The 24,621-nt window shown below is 45.2% G+C and overlaps 2 protein-coding genes across 3 annotated transcripts in view; one reads left to right on the top strand and one right to left on the bottom strand.

The window, feature by feature from the left end:
- Positions 1 to 1,123: 1,123 nt before the first annotated feature.
- On the bottom strand, positions 1,124 to 7,461 carry LOC129185838 (dysbindin-like). Its single transcript, XM_054783364.1, has 5 exons — positions 7,137 to 7,461; positions 2,677 to 2,831; positions 2,447 to 2,590; positions 2,146 to 2,369; positions 1,124 to 1,183 (listed from the first exon to the last, which is right to left on the bottom strand). Exons 3-5 carry the CDS (start codon positions 2,565 to 2,567, stop codon positions 1,124 to 1,126), a joined length of 405 nt encoding a protein of 134 aa, XP_054639339.1. The 5' UTR covers positions 2,568 to 2,590; positions 2,677 to 2,831; positions 7,137 to 7,461.
- Positions 7,002 to 24,621, top strand: part of LOC129185837 (bone morphogenetic protein 7-like) — a 31,861-nt gene continuing 14,241 nt past the window's right edge. For both annotated transcript variants that reach the window (XM_054783362.1, XM_054783361.1), the window contains exon 1: positions 7,002 to 7,507. In XM_054783362.1, the coding sequence (XP_054639337.1) occupies positions 7,120 to 7,507 (388 nt within the window). In that variant the 5' untranslated portion in view covers positions 7,002 to 7,119. The remainder of the gene's footprint in view (positions 7,508 to 24,621) is intronic.

Raw genomic sequence — 24,621 nt, 5'->3', positions numbered from 1 at the left:
ACCCACCAGGGTTACCAGCCAGATAGGGCCCAGAACAGAAACATTGGCCGGAGCAAAGAATGTTTTTTTATGTCAACAACTACACTAAGTGTTATCGGGACGGCGAGGGAATCGGCTCTCATCTGCTGACGTCACAAGCTCCGCTAAGGGAGTCTGGGAGAAATATATGTTTGGAGAGACTGATGCCAATGGTTTGAGCAAACAAGTTTAAAAATGACTATTGGACGATTGGTCGGGAGCCCTCTTTCATTTCAGCCAGAAGATGGGTACAGGTGGATGAAACGGGGACCAGGATCCTGTAGAAACTATCCTGTCTGACTTATGCTTCAATACATTTAGAAAAAATCTAATATCGGTTGTGAGAGTCTTTCTTCCTTCTCATAACTGGAGATTAAAAAAGACGCAAGGGGGAGGTGGAATTGGTTTAATTAATTTTCCAAAGTGGTCCTTTGACCTTTAGGAGGTTGTGGAGAATTTCATCTCCAACACTTTTTAGGTTCATGGTGAAGCTGGAGCCTATTCCAGTTGATCCTGCTTTTTGAGCTTCTCTCTGCAGCATGTTGCATTCATTCACATATATGTCATGCACAGGTTGACAGGTGAGCTGGAGCCTATCCCAGCAGACGTTGCAGCAGATGGGTCAGCAGTCACTCAGAAGGTTCATATAAACAAACAAGCATTCACGCTCATATTCACACCTATGGGCAATTTAGAGTCTCCAGTTGGCCTAGCATGCCTCTTTTTGGGACGTGGGAGGACTCTGGAGTACCAGGAGAAAACCCAGGCATGGGGAGAAAATGCAAACTACACAGAAATGTTCTGGAGATTGGAACACTAATCTCCAGGCTGTGATGCTGACGTGCAAACCATTTTAATGACCAACTCGGTAATTTCTAGCATTTTTACATCTGGTGACCTGATGCGTTTGTCCATAAAGTGTGATGGAGACATTTGACGCACGTCTCAAGTCAACTCCAGTCTTGCACATACCTTGAGTGAGGATTAACAGCAGTTACCTTCTCTGCCAAGGTCCCAGTGTCTACATTCTGCAGTTGGGCTCGACCCACTGAAAGTTGGGCTGTACTGTAAGTGGTGGTGAGGCTGGCAGAAGATGTGCTCTCCTTCACTTGACATGCAGAAAATGGCATCTCATTCCGATACTCAGCTCCCTCTGTGCTCCCTTCTAAAGAACAAAGGCTATTATTAAAGAAAGTATATGAAGTTTTGGTCATGGATTTTGCTAAAAGTTGTCGTAAAAAACAAAGAATGTAAGAAGGGGGCACAACAGAAGCGAATGTCACTGAAATGGCCCCCCAACAGCACCCACTGTATTTTCGGACTCTCAGGATTCCACCATTGGTGTCAGGGTCTGTTTCTATGTTAAAGTACCTCCCCTTCTCCCCATGGATGATGTGATGGCTTTCCTTGTCTTGTGGTGTGGGGAGTTGTCTGTCACCTGCAGCCGCAGAGGAAAGGATCTGGTCTCATCTTCCCTATGTGTGTGTTTGTGTGTGCGCGTTACAAAGCATTCCCCATGCAAATCAATCAACAATTTAATTGCTCTATGAAAGCTAAAGTGAAGAACTCTGGGAAAACGCTTTATTTTGGGCTTTTTCTTTATTGTTCAAAGAACATATTAGGGAAGACAACCATCATTGGGACATTTTGTTACTTCAGAACATTTAAGAATTCCAACTCTAAGAATTTGTATTAATGCTACAGCTTTTCACTCGATTGCTCTCCCATCGCGGCGGCCCACCAGGAAGTTGTCATAAACATCCCACTCAGAGTATACCACTGCTGGCCAGCCACATCGCCTCGGTGGACCCGCAGAACTCAACAATCATCTGTCATAATGTGCAAACAGTCAAGTCCGTAATTAGGGGACATACTGTATGTACCGGTCTATAAATCACTCAGTCGCATCAGTCAAAAAATGTGTCATGAAGAAAACATATGCTGCATTGATGTAGAAGTTAAAACATTGTCCAAGACTCCCACCTCCCAAAATATTGAAAGGCTATCAGCAGTGCTAAGTGTAAGTGTGTAGCGTATACTGGTAAGTCTTATGACTGCAGGCGGTGGTGGTGAGATGGATGATGCGAGCCTACTTCTTACAAACACAATGAAGGAGTCACTTCTCACCGCCTCCATCTTTGGGGGAGCTGCTGTCTGCTTGATTGTGCTGCTGTGTGCACCTTGATTATGCTGCACCACCCCACAAGTGTTTTGGATATTAGCATTGTTAGTCTGACTCTCACAAGAGGAGTTTGAAAATGTGGAGGACGTGAGAGATTTCAGGTCAAGACCCTCAATGACATGTCGAAAGAGCTCATTGGTGATTGCTCCCTCAGGGGTGTTTCCATTCACTGTCAGTCAAAAGGAAAAAGATGTTAGATCTGCATCGGTGATGTTTCATGCTATGTTCTACAAGCCATTCCATTACCAGGCATTGTGGAGTTCAGGATGTTGTCTTTGCCCCCAGCACTCAAGAACACATCCACAGCCTCCTGGTCAGAGATGTCAATCAGCTCCACCTGGTCCAGCAAGTCCACATTCACCTCCATCGACGAGATGCTCCCGATGGGAGCTGCAAGGAGAGCAGCCATCAAAAACACCAAGTATTCGGTGCAGGTCTGTGAAAAGCTGCACAAAAATGCTGCCATTCCAGCTCACGTCTTGTGTAGTCTCGAAAAGAAAGATGTGCTGAGGATAGGAAGACATCCACATCATGCTGGAAGATTTCCTCAAAGAAATGCTGTCTCTCTCTCTAAGTTTCTGCTGATGGGCTGTGTCCACATCGAGAATCCTCTGGCCACATTCTGGCTCCGCTGGAGATATCACACACAATGTTAGATATCAACTTGTGCCTGTTAAAGTGCCAATCCAACACAGAGTACACCTCCTGGCCAAAAAAGAGGTCACCACCTGGATTTAATTAAGCAAACGGATAAGAGCCCATCACCATCACTGCATGGGTGACTCGTGTTATTGAAGTCAATCTGATGGCAAACATGTTGGAAGGTTGTAATCTTCTTAAGAATGGTCACACTATTGGCATGTATTGGTAATCAGGTTAAGAACATTATTAAAAACTTTGCACAGTGGTACGCATTTCCCGTCATCAGTTCAAGATCTTGTGAATAATTCATGCAGTGGTGGACAGAAATAAATGTTGTGACATTGCAGAAGTTTGGGGAAACGATGCCAGAGCCAACATGTGCCGCAATCACTAAAGGCGGTCCAAGAAGGTATTACCATGTGAGACCTTTTATTTAGCCAGGCAGTGTATCACACACACGGCTCCTTTACAGGAGAGCCATTCACTGGTGTGCTGAAAATGGACACTGAATTTGGAATGAGTAATAAAGCTGCATTTCATTTCATAGATACTGTAAACTCCAGCCCCATCTTAGAGACCAGAAGGGGGGGTCATTGAGTAAAAAGTGAACCCTAGTGGGAGGCGGAAGGTTTCACTCTTGAGCTCTTCACATTTTCAGAACATTTCTGCTTCTCAGATAAAACACATCACTCTTGGTCAATGTTGGGCTGCTGAACAAGAATATGACCATCAAACAGTGCTATTATCTAAAATGTTAAAGGTTCTTTATTTCAAATGAACGTATAGGCAGTAATACACAATGTGATGTGTCTCCATACACTTGATGTGCATTCAGTCTAGGCACTTGTTGTCAAGTGAATTTAGCTTCTGTATTCAACATTATGTGGCCTACCTTCATTGCCAATTGTGGGCATACGGTATACCACAGGGGTGGCGTATCTTTAAAACAAGAGCTAATGAGCTCTTTTTAAACATCATTTTCGTACTCAGTGAACCAAAATTAGCCAAGAGCAGGCACGGATTTAGACAGGGGGGTGTACACCCCCCCGTTTTGAGGCACCCACGATTTTTTTTGCCACAATAAAAGCTCATAAAATGATAAACCATCCTGGATTGCAGTCACCCAGTCCCAGTGAAGGTACATGTATGTCTAAACCGGTACACGTTGATTTATTAGTAGACAAATGTCACACAAAAATGCCAACATTTGTCTTCAATTCAAACAATGGCCCGTGGATTTAAAAGCTCTTCTTCACCGATACACCTTAGATAGGCTTCAGGACACCCAACCACCCTCCCCCAAAATACGGTCTGTAACCAGGGTGGGTGATACAGCAACTGTTGGTATCTATCCGATACCAAGTACATTTTTCAAGATGATTTTGTGATTTTTTTGCAAAAATACTTAGGCCTAGATTAAAAAATAATGTCCAATTGAACAAAATATTCATACAACAATATAAGACAATGTAACAATATCCAGAAAGAATACAACAGTTACCTTATTCTCTTCTGTTACACACACTGGTGTGAAAAAGTGGCTGCCGCCTTCCTGATTTCTTCTTCTTTGCATGTTTGTCCCACTTAAATGTTTCAGATCATCAAACAAATGTAAATATTAGTCAATGACAACACAACTCAACACTTTGCACTTTTTCAATGAAACTTTTTATTATTAAATCCAAAGCTACATGTCCCTGTGTGAAACAGCCAACCACAGTGAGAGCCATTATCCACAAATGGCCAAAACATGGAACAGTGGTGAACCTTCCCAGGAAAAGGGAAAAGGCTGCTGGAAGAATGAAACATAAAATCCAAAATAATAAGAAGAATAAAGTGTGTTCAATCAAAAATGTGTTCCAGTAAATGTGCAAGGTTTGAGTCAATGATTAAACTAAAATGAAATGAATAAAAGCAGGCGCGGATTTAGAGGGTGTATGGGGGGTGTATACCCCCCCGTTTTGAGGCACCCACGACTTTCTTTGCCACAATAAAAGCTAATAAAATGATAAACCATCCTGGATTGCAGTCACCCAGTCCCAGTGAAGGTACATGTATGTCTAAACCGGTTCACGTTGATTTATTAGTACTGCTACTAGTACCAAGACAGATCACCCCAGGCCACAGTCAGTCAACTGACCCCAGAGCTAGGCCGGCTGGGGGAGCAGGGGAGGCTAGCGTCCTTTCATAAAGAGAGTTATGACAACTGAGATTACGCCGCCATGTTGGGGCCAATTCAAGCACGTGGCTTGCGTGCACAGTACGACAATGCATGTAAATTGCAATGTCTCTGCACAAAGGGATGCATGCAAAATGTCTGTTTTATAACAATTTATAGATCTATATTTTCTAATGTGTAATATGGTGTCATTTGACTGACTTGACTGGATGAATGAAAACATTGTTGAACTGTTATGGACATCATGCAAATGCAGTCTACATTAAAACAATATGAATTCTGTTGAATATGGAACAGTTGCATTAACTTCAACATTTGGTTTCAACTGTAAATGGAATAAAAAGCAGAATTTTACGATACATTCAATGCCAACAGATCTCAAAATGAATGCAGTTTTATAAGTTTGCTGGAGATCATGGATGACTTCATTTGCAACCAGAGGTGGTTTACACAAGGATCATTCTTAACTCTAAGCATCCATGACTGCCTTATTGTTTCCTTTTTTATAGTATATTTACGTTTAGGCTACTTTCTTATATCAAACCAATGAAGTAGAACACAATATTTAGGTAAACACACTCTCTCCAAAATGTGCCAAGCTCATGACGAGATGCCTTAAACTTAGTAACATCGCCCCAGGTGGCTCTGGCAGGTTGTCTAAACATTGTGACATTAAACATGTTAACATATACAGAGCCTACCTCACACAGCTTTGAAGACGAGTTCGGCTTCCAGCCCAAACGGTTGATTTTATTTTCCCAAATTGTCCGTCTGTTGACATCTGAAGGGAATCTGTACAGCTTGAAACCCTTGTCATGTCTATTTGTGCATCCAAATGCACAACAACCCGGCATTTTTGGGGAATAAACAAGAATACGGCCAAAAATACTGTAAAGAAAAGGCAAAAGCAAAGCGAATTTGGCCCCAAGATGGCTCCAGGAGTGGGCTGCCAACCAAAATGACCCCAAGAGCGCACAAAAACAGCATTAAGGCTCGCCTCAATTTTGCCAGAAAACATCTTGATGATCCCCAAGACCTTTGGGAAAATACTCAAAAGTGGAACTTTCTGGAAGGTGTGTGTCCCATTACATGTGGCATTTCAGAAAAAGAACCACATAGCCACAGTAAAACATGGTGGTGGTAGTGTGATGGTCTTCAGGACCTGGAAGACTTGCTGTGATCAATGGAAGCATGAATTGTGCTGAAGGAGAATGTTGGTGACCTCAAGCTGAAAGCAACTTGGGTTCTGCAGCAGGACAATGATCCAAAACACACCAGCAAGTCCACCTCTGAATGGATGAAGACTTTGGAGTGGTCTAGTCCAAGTCCTGACCTGAATCCTGTTGAGATGCTGTGGCATGACCTTAACAAGGAAAAGCCTCCAATGTGGCTGAATGACAACAATTGTGCTAAATTCCTCCCCAGCGCTGTAAGAGACTCATTGCAAGTTATCACAAACGCTTGATTGCAGTTGTTGCTGCTAAGGGGGGGGGGGGGCAACCACTTATTAGCTTTAGGGGGACATCACTTTTTCACACAGGGACATGTAGCTTTGATTTAATCATAAAATGTCATTTAAAAAGTGCATGAAGTGTTGAGTTGTGTTGTCATTGACTAATATTTACATTTGTTTGATCATCTGAAACATTGTGACAAACATGCAAAAAAAAGAAATCAGGAAGGGGACAAAACACTTTTTCACATCTTGCATGTAGAATAGAAGATCCTTGTGACGATCTGTGCAGGTTTGGAGAATGTGTCATCCAGTATATACAGTATCAACAATGTAACAGTATGAACAACACAAGAAAAACAAGAATATTTGTGAAACTAAACATAGAATATTGATCTAATCACACTAGTATCGATCGGATATTGACACTGCTTGTGGTATCATAGCTATCGGTGCTTGTATCGATCCAGCCGACTCTCGTCTGGCTCCAAAGATGCCATCAGGAAGAAGCGCGACCGAATCCGACAGAACAGCACAGAGCAGCAGCAGATGATTGCAGCTGGACATTCAGAAGAATATATCTGCTCTTGGTGATATCTACGGCTGATTCGTTACTTCACTGATATCTTTGAGAGAGTAAAAAATATGGTCAAAATGCTTACATGCGCCTTGGGGACTATCATGATTTTTGTCACGACGTGGAGCTGTGGACTCTCCTTCTCCAACTTCTCTACGGATAACGAGGTGCGCTCCAGCTTCATCCAGCGCCGATTGAGGAGCCAGGAGCGCAGGGACATGCAGCGAGAGATCCTGTCCATCTTGGGGCTGCCTCGTCGCCCGCGACCCACTCACGTCCAAAGCAGACACACCGCAGCCCCGATGTTCATGCTGGACTTGTACAACACTGCCTCGGCAGACGCACCGCACAGCAGATACTCCAGCTACAACCCCCACCTGGCCTCCGACATGGTCACCCTGCAGGACAGTCGCTTCCTGGATGACGCTGATATGGTGATGAGTTTTGTCAACTTGGGTAAGTTGTTTTTTTATGTCACTTTTCTAGATATGTAAAAATGTCTCAGGTATACCGTATAACGTATTTAATAAATAAATTATAATTATTATTATATCATAATGTCCAAAAAGGAGGAGGAAGATGCAGAGTTTATTTGATTTAATCCTACCCCTTCTTCTTGTCTTTTACTGACTGACCATCCACACTATCTTCTCAAAAAGGGAAAAGGCTGCTGGAAGAATGAAACATAAAATCCAAAATAATAAGAAGAATAAAGTGTGTTCAATCAAAAATGTGTACCAGTAAATGTGCAAGGTTTGAGTCAACGATTAAACTAAAATGAAATGAATAAAAGCAGGCGCGGATTTAGAGGGGGTATGGGGGGTGTACACCCCCCCGTTTTGAGGCACCAACGATTTTCTTTGCCACAATAAAAGCTAATAAAATGATAAACCATCCTGGATTGCAGTCACCCAGTCCCAGTGAAGGTACATGTATGTCTAAACCGGTACACGTTGATTTATTAGTACTGCTACTAGTACCAAGACAGATCACCCCAGGCCACAGTCAGTCAACTGACCCCAGAGCTAGGCCGGCTGGGGGAGCAGGGGAGGCTAGCGTCCTTTCATAAAGAGAGTTATGACAACTGAGATTACGCCGCCATGTTGGGGCCAATTCAAGCGCGTGGCTTGCGTGCACAGTACGACAATGCATGTAAATTGCAATGTCTCTGCACAAAGGGACGCATGCAAAATGTCTGTTTTATAACAATTTATAGATCTATATTTTCTAATGTGTAATATGGTGTCATTTGACTGACTTGACTGGATGAATGAAAACATTGTTGAACTGTTATGGACATCATGCAAATGCAGTCTACATTAAAACAATATGAATTCTGTTGAATATGGAACAGTTGCATTAACTTCAACATTTGGTTTCAACTGTAAATGGAATAAAAAGCAGAATTTTACGATACATTCAATGCCAACAGATCTCAAAATGAATGCAGTTTTATAAGTTTGCTGGAGATCATGGATGACTTCATTTGCAACCAGAGGTGGTTTACACAAGGATCATTCTTAACTCTAAGCATCCATGACTGCCTTATTGTTTCCTTTTTTATAGTATATTTACGTTTAGGCTACTTTCTTATATCAAACCAATGAAGTAGAACACAATATTTAGGTAAACACACTCTCTCCAAAATGTGCCAAGCTCATGACGAGATGCCTTAAACTTAGTAACATCGCCCCAGGTGGCTCTGGCAGGTTGTCTAAACATTGTGACATTAAACATGTTAACATACACAGAGCCTACCTCACACAGCTTTGAAGACGAGTTCGGCTTCCAGCCCAAACGGTTGATTTTATTTTCCCAAATTGTCCGTCTGTTGACATCTGAAGGGAATCTGTACAGCTTGAAACCCTTGTCATGTCTATTTGTGCATCCAAATGCACAACAACCCGGCATTTTTGGGGAATAAACAAGAATACGGCCAAGAATACGGTAAAGAAAAGGTGAACGCGAAGCGAATTTGGCCCCAAGATGGCTCCACGAGTCACGTGACCATATTTTTTCGACTCGTCATGTCCCAACTCTTTATATGGAGGGACTCTAGGGGAGGGGAGCCCCAGGGAATATTTTGTGGTCTGCTTTTTGGGTCAGGAGGATGCTACACCGTTCTAGGCTGGCTGTACATGTGTATGGCTTACTACATGCTGCACTGTGTAGTGGTAGGTGGTAAGCTGGCGGCATGCAGGATAGGGTCAGCATGTATCCTTGATATCAGTTTGGGCATTGGGCTGGAGGGTTTATGAAGTGAAAGTAATTAAACACTCTGCTAGGGATTGCTTCCCAGTGGGAAATAGACGGTCTTTTTATCTGAATAGCCGGTCAATCTGGCTGGCGGCCAGCACACTTTGACATTGACAACCCAGAGATTACCCCTCATTACGCTATTACGATGTCCCACAAAATATTTACGATCTCAGACTTCGGTTTATTGATGAACCTTGTAGGAGCCTAAATACTCTTTAAGTTGATTGATATTAGGATAAAAGTTGATTTAGGTTTATTCAGCTCAAAATTGGCTATTTACATTATTTACAAGTGAAATGTTGATGGTTCAAATATACAGTAAGTTAAAAGTTAATTCATTGTACTTTGTGTGTGGATAGTTTCAGGTGTACTATTTCATATAGCATTCTAATATTGAAGAAATGTTTTGACTTTCCTATGTAATGTATATACATCTTTAATTGCTTTGACCCGGAAGTATCTATAAGGTGATGTAACCTGGAAGTGCAAACATTAGGAATAGGGGAACGGAGCCACACAGTTTTTTGACCTGTCATGCTATCTCTCTCTATCTCACTCTCATTCTTTTTTTTGTCTTTACAAACTCTCGTTTTGTATTTTTGTCACTATAGAATGTTGTTTGTTTTGCAAGTAAAGTGAACCAAACGAAGAGGAGTGAGAGGGAAGAATTGGGAGCGTCAAGCTAAGGCTTCGTAACTAGGAACCTACATTTTAGTCAAAAAACTTGCTCTGTGTGGATTAACTTGACGTGGAACAGCCTGACTGGAAGCGGATTGCAAAGTAGGAAAGGCTTGTTAAGGGACGGCAGTCAACGAGGGACGCGCCAAGTACGTGAGTGCGCTGCCTTAAAGTGAAAGTAAAAAAATAAAAAATAAAAAAAAGAGGATCGTTGTTCAGCTGAGTGACGAAGTGAGACGCTACAGTAATTGCACATGTTTATTGATTCATTGTGGAAATATTGGCTTGTCATGGACGCACAAGACAGCGGAAAACGAACAGTAAAAATGACTGAAAAGGCTGTAGAAGAACACAAGGTGAGACAGATGCATGCACGCAGGTACAAGCTATCGCAATTGACTCGCTTGATGACGCATATTGAGCAATTAATGGAGAATGATGCCAACGTGGATGTTGTAAAAAATGAGCTACGTGTGGACTTAAGTGGCTTGCAGCAAGAATTTTTGGAGCTTAATGCTGGTCTTCAGAAATTAATGTCTGAGGAGGAATTCGTGGATGATCAAAACAGCTGGTTTGATCCAAAAAATATATTGTTGGATGAGTTTTTCTGGAAAGGTGAGGAGTGGATGAAAGATGTTTCAAAGCGTGCTGAGCAGGCTGAAGAATGCAATAAGCAAGTATTACCTGCAGACAGTAGGTCTGCATCAACAAAGGTGACCAGTAGAAGTCAAAATAAGGTCACCTCACTTACAGGAAGCTCATTCTCGTCATCTTCTTCAGTCAGATTAAAGGCAGAGATGGAGCGTGCTTCATTAAAGGCAAAGGCTGCAGCTTTACAACACAAGTTGGCCCCTAGAGCAGGAAGAAGCTGCAATAAAAGCAAAGAAAGAAATGCATGCAATACAAACAGCGCTTGCTGAGTCTGATGCGAAAATGGAGGTCTTACAAAGGTACGAAAACATGCAAGAAGAAAATAGCATCAGTGTAGTTGTTGAGGAGGGTGGTGAAACAGTTACAAACACTACCACGCAGCTACCATCACCACCCACCTTACCGACGCCTCGCATTAAACATAATGCTCCACCCACAATTAGTCAAACGACTACATTGGCACCAAAGACCAAAATTACAGAGGAACAAGGACCAATGCTTGATGGACTTTACCAAGCCATCTCACAACAAGCCAACGTCACAGAATATCTCGTGAAGAGTCACAATACATCTCTACTTCCGGATCTGTCCATCCCAATATTCAAGGGTCACCCTCTGGAGTACAAATCCTTTATTGGGGCCATCGAACTTGGAATTGAAAGTCGCGCTGGTGACAGTCGTGATCGACTTTGGTTTTTGCTGCAGTACACAAGTGGACAACCGCATGAGTTGGTCAATAGCTGCATCCACATGCAACCATCAGCAGGCTATGCTAAGGCAAAACAAATGTTGAAGGAGTTCTTTGGAGATGACTTCAAAATAGCAGAAGCCTACACGAAGGAAGCCATGGATTGGCCGACAATCAAGCCAGAAGACGGTGTAGCACTACAGTCTTTTGCATTGTTCCTGACTGGCTGCTCTAGCACGATGACGGATGCTGAGTACATGGAGGACTTGGATAACACAGCTAATATAAAGGCACTGGCAAATAAACTTCCATATAAACTCAAGGAATCTTGGAGAAAGTTCGCCTGCGACCTGCAAGAAAGAACCAAGAAAAGAGTTAAGTTTAAGGATTTCGTCGACTTCGTAAATCGGCAAGTTAAATATCTTTTGCATCCACTCTATGGGAACATAAAGGAAAAGGAAACCACAACGACCATAAAAGATACTGCAAGGCAGAAATCAAAACCACAATATGAAGAAAGACTGAAATCAAAGAAAGTCTTCACAACAGTCGTTGTGCCCCCCAAGAAGGAAAATGAGCAACAGACCATAACAACAACACAACCTGTCTCAATGGATGCTATCAGCAAACCTTGTGTGTATTGTAACGAAGAGCAACACAGCCTCACAGTTTGCAAGAAATTCAAAAGGAAGCTACACAAGGACAAAATCGACTACTTGAGAAGCAAAGGTCTGTGTTTTGCATGTTAAAAGCATGGCCATATGAGTAGCAGTTGCAAACAGAAGCTTCACTGTCAAGAATGTTCCAGACTGCATCCCACGTTGTTACACATTCACCACAAAGATTCAGGAGAAGAGGATGCAAAAGACAAGTGTGAACAGCAATCCATATCAAGTGCCCTTGTACAAACAAGCAAAACCTGTGGTGACACTGGGGCTGGTTGGTAAAGAAGACTGTGCTCTTTCCATCATTCCAGTGTGTGTCAAGGCGCAAAAGGGAACCAAGACAGTGATAACATACGCCTCTCTGCTGACTCTGGTAGCTCAGCTACTTTTGCTACAGAGTCACTGATAGACCAACTGAACCTGGATGGACGCAATTTCAGCATCATGTTGCAAACAATGGGAAATGACTCTACAGCTGGCCTGGCCAACCCGCGGCTCGCGAGCCTCATGCGGCTCTTTAACTAGTTTCATGCGGCTCTTCAAGAGCTGTCAAATGACATGCGTCAAAAATGCGTGGCTGGCGCTGTCATTCATTCCCCCTACAGCTAAATGGCACACTGACCATGTAAGCCTGTTTGAGTGACGTCAAACGAGCGACGAGAGAATCTTTGGTGTGACATCATTTGTGTTGTAAACAATTTCCGTCAAGTTACCTCTTGAAATGGCAGGGGAAAAAAGCACAGCCAAACGCAAATTTGAAGAAGAACACAGGATGTTTTTGCCAGAGTGGGAGAGTTTATATTTTTTTGTTGAACGTAATGGCAAGCCGATCTGCCTTATATGTCACGCAGCATTAGCGCATTTCAAAGCTTCAAATCTTCAGCGTCACTTCAGCTCACTCCACCCTAACATCGAACAGGAATTTCCAAAAGGGACTGAACTTCGCAAGAACAAGTTGGTCGCTTTGAAAAGCCAAGCAGAAAAGCAGGTGCAGTTTTTCCAAAAAATTACGAAACACTCGGAGACCGTAACGCTTGCATCATATCAGCTGGCTTGGAACATAGCACGGGCTAAAAAGCCATACAACGAAGGGGACTTCATTAAAAAATGCCTCATTGACGCCTTTGAAATCTTGGCTCCTGGAGACAACAAACTAAAACGGAGCGTATCAGACGTTCAACTGTCCCGCCACAGTGTTAAACGCAGAATATCGGATATTAATACAGCTGTTGAATCACAGTTGCACTCTGACCTTCAAGCATGTGAGTATTTTAGTGTTGAAAATTACTGATATTATCATGTTGGTTTGGTTATTTTCATTAGATCTGGCTGAGCAGAGGTCTGTGTATGCGTGCATACATGATTAAAAGATGATGTTCATGTGTACCCATGTGTATGATGTGGCTCTTTGCAGTAACACAGAAAAAAACGTGGCTCTTAGTCTCTGACTAGTTGGCCACCCCTGCTCTACAGTATTCTCGTATTGTGACTGGTCTGGAAATCAGCAGCCTGGATGGGAACCAGTTTGTTGAACTAAAGGAGGTGTACGCACAGAAGGACATTCCTGTAGCTAAGGACAATATTCCCCACCAAGAGGATATTGATAATTGGCCCCACCTAAAGGAGGTGAGAATACCTACTGTTCAAGCTAAAGTGGGTTTTCTCATAGGAGTAAACGTTCCCAAGGCGATGGAACCGCTACAAGTGGTTAACAGTGTGGATGATGGACCATACGCCGTGAGGACAATATTAGGCTGGACAGTAAATGGACCACTCCGAGGTGGAAGTAATTGGACGGCGACAAACAAATTGACAGGAATGACTGCAAACAGAATCTCAGTCGTAAAGCTTGAAGAACTTTGGCAGCTGCAGTTCAAGCAGGACTTTCCTGACGCTGGACAAAATGAAGACATCGAGATGTCTAAGGATGACCGTCAGTTTATCAGCATGGTGTCTCAATTCGCAGTACTTAAAGATGGCCACTACAATGTTTGCCTTCCAGTGAGGAAGAAGCTTTTGTGCATGCCAAACAACAGGGCAGTTGCGGAGCAACGTGCATTAAATTTACGGAAAACATTTTCAAGAGACGTCAAGTTTTATCAAGAATACGTGGCGTTCATGAACGACCTTCTCAGAAAGGGTTATGCAGTGCAGCTCAAAGGTGATGAGCGCAAACCTGCTGAGGGGCGAACATGGCATCTGCCTCACCATGGAGTGAGACATCCAACCAAACAGAAGCTTCGAGTTGTCTTTGACTGTGGCGCAAGCTTTCAAGGTACTTCATTGAACCAACAACTTTTACAGGGACCTGACCTTACAAGCTCACTAGTAGGGGTCCTGATGAGGTTCCGTCAAGACACAGAGGAAGTGACGTGATGCTGTAATCTCGCGAGAGTGTGCGTGACGCGCGGAATACAGACAAGCGGAACACAGCGCTCTGGAAAAAAAGACAAACAATCAACTACTAAAACATCCGCAAAGTATCTAGACACAAAACCAGCATATTAAACACCTTAAACGCCTAACCAAGCCAAAAACTGGAAGATCTGGAGGAGTACATCGACGGGTGCTTCGAACGCGTAGTTATGGGAAAATCACCCAAGACACCAAACCCCAAGCGGAGCCGCCCGGAGGACTCACCTGGAGAAATATCTCTGCCAGGCACTGACATCAGAGACATCCTTGAGTCCATCGATAAGATTTGCTTGGACGGCCGCCTCGCTCTCGTCGAAGTGCTTCACAAAGAATTCCAGGGCATCTGTGAATCTCTGGAATTCAGCCAAAACCAGATAGTCTCCTTGGTTACAGAGAACGCAGCCCTCCGCGACTCGGTGAAGTCCCTCACCGACGGAGTTTCACAACTCGTCCGAGAAAATAAGACCATGAAGGAGACGATCTTAGACCTCCAGGCCCGGAGCATGAGGGACAATCTGGTCTTCGCAGGAATTCCCGAAAAATCTGAGGAGGACCCGGAAGAATCGGTGAGGGCCTTCATGGCGCAACAACTCAAACTCCCAGCGGACGCCATCCAAAACATCACTTTTCACCGCCTGGGAGCCAAGAAGCCAGAGAACCGTAGGCCGAGACCCATCGTGGCGAAATTCAAACATTTCAAGCAGAAGGAACAGGTGAAGAGCCGAGGCCGGGAGCTGAAGGGGACGGACTTCAGCGTCAACGATCAATTCCCCCGAGAAATCCTCGACAGGCGCCGACGCCTATTTCGTTTGGAGGAAGTTCATTAACGAGGGATGCCGAGCTGTCATCACGGTGGATAAACTCTTCGTCAATGGACAACTTTACCGCGACCGGGAAGTAACATCATGGTTGTATTGATATGGTAACTAATGATCTATCTCAACCAGGTAACTTTTCTTTCTATCTCGCAGCGCGCACACTTGTAGCATTTGCATGTTACTGTCTGCTCCCACTTTACCCCCCCTTTCTTTTCTCTATTCCACTGTATGTATGCACAGCCTTTCTTCTTTTTGTCCTTTTTTTTCTTCTTCTCTTACTTCCTCTTCTATTCCCCCCCTCTGTCTCGTTTTCTCCTCTCCTCATATTGTCACATATCCTCTTGTCTGCCAGCTGTCTCCTTCATCAGCATCTCCTCACAGTGACATCATACACCCTCAAAGTCCAAACCTAACCAAATTCAAGCTATTCACACAAATACACACACAAGCACGTATTCTCCTACACATACACATCATATTCTACTATTGATATGGATATCACAACTACTCACAAGCACGGTCATCTCACTTATGCATAAACCCACATCACGTCCTCATTTGAGTTGGCTTAGTTCATTCAGGATTACTATGTTACACTTTGCCTATGTACAAATTAAGCATACATTTTAATGTACTGTATATACTCCCATGATTTTTACTTCCAGGTACACATACTTCACATTTGATCTTGTTTACACACACATCACCAAAAGCTAGTCTAGGATGAACTCACTACAGTTTGTCACTTGGAATGTCAGGTGAGTCGGGTCGATAGAAAAAAGACAAAAAATGTTTCACCATTTGAAGAACACCCAAGCAGACATTGTCTTATTCCAAGAGACTCACATGTCCAAGTCAGCTGTCCATACCCTTCACTCACCACAGTTCCCACACACATATTTAGCAAGTTATAACTCCAAACAGAGAGGGGTAGCTATTTTAATTAACAGGAGGGTGAATTTTACACTCCACTACACTATTACAGACACAGAAGGGAGATGTATAGTAATGAACATACAGTATCTGTTGATAATGTACATTTCTGCATTGCCAACATATATGGTCCGAATGTTGACGACCCCTCCTTCTTTCACACCTTCTTTTCTTCTCTCTCTGCACATTTGGATACAAGTATGATCTTGGGAGGGGACCTCAACTTAGTATTTAACCCAGAAGTGGACAGGTCTAGCCCAGCTGGGAGACATCGTGAGTCTCAATCAACATTGATACTGAAGAAATACATGAATGATTTTGGTCTTTGTGATGCTTGGCGCTCTTATCACCCTACTCACAGGGAATATACTTATTTCTCACCAGTGCACCACACCTACTCTCGTATTGACTACTTTTTGACAAGCAACTCAATCATATCTGACATCTCAAACATTCACATACACCCTATCACCATTAGTGACCACGCCCCAGTCTCTCTTTTTCTCACTAACCAAACTATGAGCGCTCCTACTAGATGCTGGAGATTAAATACATCATTACTAAAAGACTCAGACTTCCTAAAATACTTTGAAAGAGAGTGGACAATGTTTTTAGACTTCAATGACCAACCCGGTGTCTCGGCTAGTATTCTGTGGGAGGCAGCAAAAGCAGTAATGCGTGGAAAAAACATTTCCTATTCATCATATAAGACAAAGAAAGAGAGATTACTAGAATCAGAGTTGGAGAAAAAAATCCAAATCCTCGAAGCAGCTCATGCTGACTCACAAGATAGAGCATATCCTAAGTAACTTAAGGAAACTGAAACTAGACTTAAAAGAAATTACTGACAAGAAAATTCAGTTCCAACTGCAGAGACTACATTTGGAAAAGTTTGAGCATGGCAATAAACACGGAAAATACTTCGCTAACCAACTAAAAGTCAATAAAGAAAAAAGCTCTATCTCCTCCCTGAGAAACTCAGGAGGTCATATCACTCACCTCCCGGAGGAAATTAATTCCGTCTTTAGTAGCTTTTATAAAAATCTATATACACCTCAGATTAAACCATCTCTCCCAGATATCGAAACATTTCTCAACACCATAGAATTACCAAAATTAAATGACGAACAGGTGACAAACTGAGATGTGCCCATTTCATGAATAGAACTCCATAACGCTCTACACCGGTTACCGAATAACAAAGCACCAGGACCTGACGGTTTCCCTGCCGAGTTTTATAAAACATTCTTGTCATTACTATCTCCAATATTTCTTAGAATGGTTTTGGAAATTAAAGACAGTTCATGCTTGCCTCCAAACATGAACTCAGCTACAATCAGTCTCCTGTTGAAACCGGATAAGGACCCAACACCACCTTCCAGTTATCGTCCAATTTCACTGATTAATGCAGATCTTAAAATAATATGCAAAGCGTTAGCTATAAGGCTGGAAAAAGTTACCCCTCATATAATACGTATGCATAAGCAGTAATAAGTAATAAGCAGCAGACTGTTACACCCACGGTGTAAGAAGGAGAGGTTCCACAGGTCCTTCATACCGACCGCTGTCAGGGTCTACAACACCTGCACCACCTGAACCATGTTTTCTTTACACTGTTCTCTTTACTTGTCTTGCTTGCTTGCTGCTGTAACAAGTAAATTTCCCCGCTGTGGGATAAATAAAGTACATACAGTACATACATACATACATACATACATACATACACCCTGATCAATCAGGATTTATCAAGGGGAGAAACTCAACTAGCAACGTATGCCGTCTAATCAATCTGATTGATTATTCTATCATCCATAATTTAGAAACCACAATTGTCTCATTAGATGCTGAAAAAGTATTTGATAGAGTAAACTGGAAATTTCTCTTTGCAACACTACAAAAATTTGGCTTTGGAGATTCATTTAAAACATGGATTAAAATACTATACAACACCCCGAAGGCCTCTGTTCGGACCAACAATCACATCTCTCCAGAATTTACTTTACAAAGAGGTACTAGGCAAGGGTGTCCACTCTCTCCCTCACTATTTGCTATCTTTATCTAACCTCTTGCAGCTGCAATTCGACAACATATAACTATTATATAACTATTAATATAAAGTATTAAAGGGATCCACACCACAAATGTTCATCATAAGATAACCCTTTATGCTGATGATGTATTACTCTTCCTAGATAATTCACATTCTTCACTTCACGAATCTATCTCACTCATTAACAATTATAGCACCTTCTCAGATTACTGCATTAACTGGTCTAAATCCACAGTACTGCCCATTAACTTTGGTTTCCAGAGCACCCCCTCTATACCACTGTGTTCAGGGAACATTAAGTATTTGGGTATTAACATTTCCTCCAACCTGTCAGACCTGATCCGCTTGAATTATACTCCACGAGTGAAGTCAATAGAGGATGATCTTGCACGTTGGAGAACCTTGCCCATCTCACTTACAGGCAGAGTATCCACCGTGAAAATTATGATTTTACCAAAGGTTAATTATCTATTTTCCATGATCCCCACCTAACCATCTATAATTTGGTTCAAGTCATTAGATTCATATATAAATAAATTTCTTTGGAAAAATAAGCCAGCACAAATAAGTCTCAAAACGTTACAAAAATCTAAAGAATATGGGGGCTTAGAACTCCCAAACTTCTCCAACTACTTCCTTGCAAACAGGTTACAGTATATCTTAAAATGGATCAACCCTAACCCATTGGATTATTTATGGCTAGACATAGAACAATAATTTAGCCATGAAATCCCAATTTGTAATCTGCCCTTCATTAGCCAAATTCTCCGGAAAAATAATTGTTTTAAAAGTATAAATATAAGCACTACTCTGACAGCTTGGTGGGAATTTCTAAAAATAACAAAATTCTTGCTCACTCCTTGCCAATACACTCCCGTCTGGAATAATCCTGACATCTTGCTTAAAAAGAAACCATTAAATTTCCCAACATGGCACGAAAAAGGAATAAGTTGTATGAAAAATATAATTATAGGAAACAACTTTATCTCATTTAACGACCTTGTTACACAGTATGGAATAAATCATAACAAATTTCTTGAATACATACAAATTAAATGTATAATTAAAGCAAGTTTCAGGACTATATCATGGGAAAGCAATACCCCTATTGACCAATTTTTAAAAATATCTGCCCCTAAAACATTATCTAAATTATATGTTATATGGGGTCCGGGTCGGGTGATGGGGCAGCGTTGGTTGACCTCCGGGGTGGTGGGTGAGCGGGGTGCTGCATCCTGTAGGTGCCGGGCGCCTACTGCTGCTGGGGGGGGCCCGTGTGCGGCTGGTGGCGCTGGCTCTCCCTCGCCTCCCTTGCCTCTGGGGGTGGGGCGGGGTCTGCCCTGGGCCCTCCTGCTCGGCTGCCGTGTGGGGTCGTCCGGTGTGGGGTGTGGGGGCTGGCCTCTCCCCCTGGTGTGGGCGTGGGTGCCTGAGCCCAGCTGCCCCTGCGGAGCTATCTCCCCTTCGGGTTGGGTTCCCCCTTTTTATTTATTTATTTATTTATTAATTTATTTATTTTATTGAATTGAATTGAATTGAATTGAATTTATTTATTTTATTTTATTTTATTTTATTTTATTTTATTTTACCAATTGATGTGTGGCAGGTGGTAGCTGCTTGTTGTCCTCCGGCGCCTGTGGCTGTCCCCCGGGTGACTGGGGGCACGGAGGTTGAGGTCGCGGATGTCAGGGGTGCGTGGTGCTGGGGTGGAGGGGATCCCTTGCTTTCTCCCTTCAGGGACGGGGCCGCTGTGGCTTGGTGGGCGGGGGGTGTGGGGGCCGCGGGCGTGTGGGTACACGTGGGGGCGGGCGGCGTGGTGTTGTTCTGCGTGGCGCTGGCCGGGATCGGCGGGGGGATGCTTGCTCCGGGGTGGGGCGGTCGGGGGTGGCTTTGGCCGGGGGCTTGGGGGTGGGCCTGGCGGGCGGTCTCTGCTTCCTGGCCGGCGGTTGTCTCCCTCCCTCCGGGGTTTCTCCCTTGGCGTGTTGGTAGATGGGCGGGGGGTTGAGTGGTGGCCGGTCTGCGGCATGGCGGGGGGCAGGGCGGGCGGGGGCATCTGCTTGGGCGCCGGGCGGGGAGCCGCTCCTCTCGTGGGCCCTGTCGTGCGGTGCTTGCTTCTCTGTCCCTCCCTGGCGCCTCTGGTTTGCGTGCTTCGTGGGTGTGGCCGTGCTCCGCTCTATGTGGGGTCCGGTGCTCTTGTGGTCGTTGTAGTGTTGCTCCCTTGCCGGCCGTGGTGGTATGCGGAGGGCGCGTGGGCGCGTTTCCCGCTGTCCTGGTGGCGCCTTTGGGGTATGGGGCCCCCGTCCTTCCTGTGCCACTGCACCACCTCACATACAGTACATATAGGACTTTGGGGGTGGCCTACGGTCGAGCGTGGTGGGGAGGGGAGCTGCCTTGCGGGGCTCCTTTGCACCTGCCGTGCCACTAACCTGTTGCCCCCCAATTTTAATCACAGAGTAGACACTTAGGGTTTGGGGGGACTGGTCAGGTGAGGGGCCCTCCGAGCTGCAGCTGTCCCCCGATTTTAATTGCATCATTATCTATCATCCACATACACCCCTATCAGGGACACAGAGAACAGCTCTTTATAGCTGTCCTCTTTTATTTTATTTTGTTTATTTATTATTTTTTTAATTGCATTATAGACACAATCACACCTTATCACATACACGGGTGGGGCGGGCTGGATTGGGTGCCTCGTGCCTGTTCCGCGGCGCCTGCCCGCCAGGCTCGGCGGTGAGGCCGGGGGCCTGGCCGTCGCGGTGGCTCGCCCGGGGTGGCCTGGCTTGTGGGATGCCTTTGTCTGGTTCACCTGCCTTTCCCTGGGGTGGCCCTCTGGGGCCTGTTGATGCCAGGGCTTGCGGTGCTTCCCCTGGACTGACACATGCTGCGGGCGCCTCTGCGCTCTTGGGGCGGGTTCGGCGGTCTCCGGGGGGCGGTGCCGGTGGTGCGGGTGGCCCGTGTGCCGCCGCGGGGGCTTGTGGTTGCTGCGCTGTGGCGGCTGCTGGGGCGCCGGGCCGGCTGGTGGGTTCGGGCTTGGTCATGCTTGCGGGTACTGTGGGCCTGGGTGGCGGGGTGGGGGTCGAGGGGCGTGTGCCCTGGGGCCGGGCCCGCTGGGGGGGGGGGGGGGGTTGTGCTCTGCGCTGCGCTTTGTGCTCTGCTGGGCCGCTGTCTGTGTCCTCGCCTCCCCCGGTCTGTCTGCGGGCTTGTCGGGGGTGGGGCTCCGGTGTGCGGGTGGTGCGCTGCCGGCTTTGGTGGCATGTGGCTGGTCTGGCTTCTGGTGGTTTGTGGGGTCCGTCGGCTTGTCTGTTGCTGGTCTCGCCTTCTCGGCTCTGGTGCTTGGCCTCCCTGCGGCTTGGGGTGCGGTGCTCCCGCTCCCGCTTCGGGGTTTTCTGGCCCGCGGGTGTCGGTTGGCGCTGTGTGGTGGTTCGCCTGGCTGCTCGCCTGTTTTCCCGCCCGCTTGCTCAGTTTCCCGCTTTCCTCCTTGCTGGCTTCTCTGTCTGCCTTGCTGGCGGCATCCTACCGTTGGGAGGGTGTGGCCTGGTGTCTTCCTGCTCCCCGGCGGTCCGCGCTCTCCGCGCCTGGGTTCTGGATTGTATGTCTGGGACTCCGGGGTCCCCGGCTCCGCTGCTCCTTGGGTTACCAACGGGAGATAGGGTGGGGCTTCCGGGTGTCGGGCAGTCGACCACTGTGTGTGTGCGTGCGTGTGCGTGCGCGTGGGGGCGTAGGACTGTGTATGTGCTTGCGTGTGGGTGTGTGTACTTTTATTTATTTATTTATTTTAGTTATTTAGGGGGGGGGGGCATACAGGGGTTTGCTCCGTGGGGTCGAGTGCTGGGTGATACATCTCTGCCGCCCGTGCCTCCGCCGGGTGGGTGGAGGGTGTGCCTCCTGCATCCCTGGGCGGGGCGGCCCTGTGTCGGGCGGGGGTTGGCCGGGGGCGGGCCGGGCTCCGCTCCCTGGGGGTGGGGGTGACGGTGGGGGGGATTGGCACTTCTGGCGTGGGCGGGCTTCTTTCCGGTTGTGGGGGCGTTTCTGGGCCTGCCGGTTTGTGGCCCCCGGTACTCGTCTGCCTTTGTGGGGTGTGATCTCTCGCTGGTCTCAGGGGTTGGCTGTCCTCCGGCCCGCCGGCGCCCTGTCCTTGGCTGGGATTACCTCTCTTCGGCCCCTTGCTTGTCTTCCCGGTGGGGAGGGCTCCCTCGGCTGGCTCTTGGGGCACTGATCTTTGTGCTGCCTGCCCCTGTGGGCCTGGTGGCCTTCTGGTGGCGGGGGCTCGGCCTGGCTATTTGGGGCGGGGCTCTCTGGGATGTGGAGGGCGGTCCCTTTCCTTTCTCAGTGACAATTACACGCCCACACATTCTTGCACCTTTATATATATGAAGTCTTCCCCACATACAGAGATACCTGTACATATGCACACTCACAGTACATACATATTCCCCACATTACTCACTGAGTTAACCAGGGTGTTATTATGTTGTTGGTTTTATTACAGTGACAGTGATATCAGCAGTATGACTATAGTTTTTTTTTTTTTTTACAATGATGTGCATTACACTAATTGTCATTGTGATCACTATCATAGTTCATCATTTCATTACTACTATTATGTGTGACTGTTTTAATGCAGTATTGTCATTGTAAGCACTACCATAGTTCATCATTTCATGACTACTATTATGTGTGATTGTCATTGACAGCATTGTCATTGTGGTTGTTGATATTGTTTTGTCCTTTGTCCTTACGTCCTTGTTTGTCTTTATAGTTGTCACAGACATTTATTTGCTGATGTAGTTCTGTGTGGTTCTGTTGTTCTGTTCTTGTTGTTGTTGTTGCTGCTGTTGTCCTTGTCTCTCTTTTTTTTTGTCCCCCTCTCATCCCCGCACTCCCCCGTTTCCTTTTCTCTTCTTCTCTGTCCCCTCCTGCTCCGGTCCGGTCGCTCCAAATTTGCTTAATAACAAGCATCAAAGTCAAATAAATTCTGTATAACAGGGGAAGTGTATATCACACTTCTCCCTGGCAGAGTAAATCTGTTGAGCACTTGAGGGCATTTAGATCTACAATTCTATCTGTTTTAAAGGCTGGACAGGACAGGGGGTAAAAAAAAGTATTGCAACCTTTGCACTTCAAAAGTGTGCAACAGACTTCGTGGATGAGTATGGACAGGAGACGGCAAGGTCAGTCAGTAAGAATTTTTACGTGGACGACTGTGTTAAGTCTACTTCTGACGAGAATGCAGCCATTACCCAGTGTGCTGAATTAAGGAATATGTTGGCAAAGGGAGGATTTCGGCTAACAAAATGGTCAAGTAACAGCAGGAAGTTGCTTAACTCCATCCCAGAAAAGGAAAAGGCACAGGGATTTCAAGATCTGGACTTGGATGAGGACTACCTGCCAATGGAAAGAACGTTGGGCATTCAGTGGTGTGCCGAATCCGATCAGTTCAAGTTCAAGATCAACCCCAAAGATCGACCACACACTAGGAGAGGCCTGCTTTCCCTAGTAAGTTCCATTTTTGATCCATTGGGATTTCTGGCTCCAATAATATTGCCACCCAAAAGAATACTGCAGGACTTATGTCGGCAGAAATATAGCTGGGATGAAGACCTGCCTGACACCGTGGTAAAGAGTTGGAAAAAGTGGATCGCAAGTCTGTCACAACTTGAAAATTTTGGAGTTGACAGATGTGTCAAGTTGAAGCAGTTTGGTGTGCCAACGTTTACGCAGCTTCATCACTTTGCTGACACAAGTGAAGATGCATATGGAACCACAAGCTACTTGCTGATGTGATTTTCAATTGGCGAAGCTCAATCCAGCTTGATCCTAGCCAAAACAAGGGTCGCGCCTTTGAAGTTTTCAACTATTGCAAGAATGGAATTAACCGCAGCCACAGTTGCAATAAAGATGGATAAGCTCCTGAGGAAAGAACTGGAATTGGAGCTTCAGGAATCAGTTTTCTGGACTGATAGCACGGCTGTGCTAAAGTACTTGAACAGTGAACGCACCAGATTCAAGACGTTTGTTGCAAATAGGATTGCAGCTATCCTGGAGCATTCTCGGACATCTCAGTGGAGATATGTCAACACCACACTGAATCCTGCTGATCATGTCTGAAGAGGACAAACTGTGGAATCATTTTTGAAAAATGAGAGCTGGCTTTCAGGACCAAGTTTCTTGCTCGGCTCACCAGACCAGTGGCCTAAAAATCCAGATTCTGGAATGCTGGATGTCGATGATCTAGAGTTCAAAGGAGTGACTCAAGTAAACATCATTCAGGTACAAGAGCCTAAAGATTCCATGAAACAGTGGATGAACCACTATTCTTCTTGGACAGCATTGAAGCGTGCTGTAGCCTGGTTTCTCAAACTGAAAGATTTGTTGAAAGAGCTGAAGGAAAAGAGAAAGGAATTAAAAGCATT

This window comes from Dunckerocampus dactyliophorus, chromosome 8, assembly GCF_027744805.1.
Source record: "Dunckerocampus dactyliophorus isolate RoL2022-P2 chromosome 8, RoL_Ddac_1.1, whole genome shotgun sequence".
Lineage (NCBI taxonomy): Eukaryota > Metazoa > Chordata > Actinopteri > Syngnathiformes > Syngnathidae > Dunckerocampus > Dunckerocampus dactyliophorus.
This window is presented reverse-complemented; position numbering and strand designations above follow the sequence as displayed.

Excerpts from the sequence above, each read along its gene's own strand:
- LOC129185838 (XM_054783364.1), bottom strand. The coding sequence starts at position 2,567 with ATGGAGGTGAATGTGGACTTGCTGGACCAGGTGGAGCTGATTGACATC. Across the intron at positions 2,370-2,446 it reads CCTGAACTCCACAATGCCTG|TGAATGGAAACACCCCTGAG; the intron begins GTAATGGAATGG and ends TTTGACTGACAG. Across the intron at positions 1,184-2,145 it reads CTCCCCCAAAGATGGAGGCG|AAGGGAGCACAGAGGGAGCT; the intron begins GTGAGAAGTGAC and ends TTTGTTCTTTAG.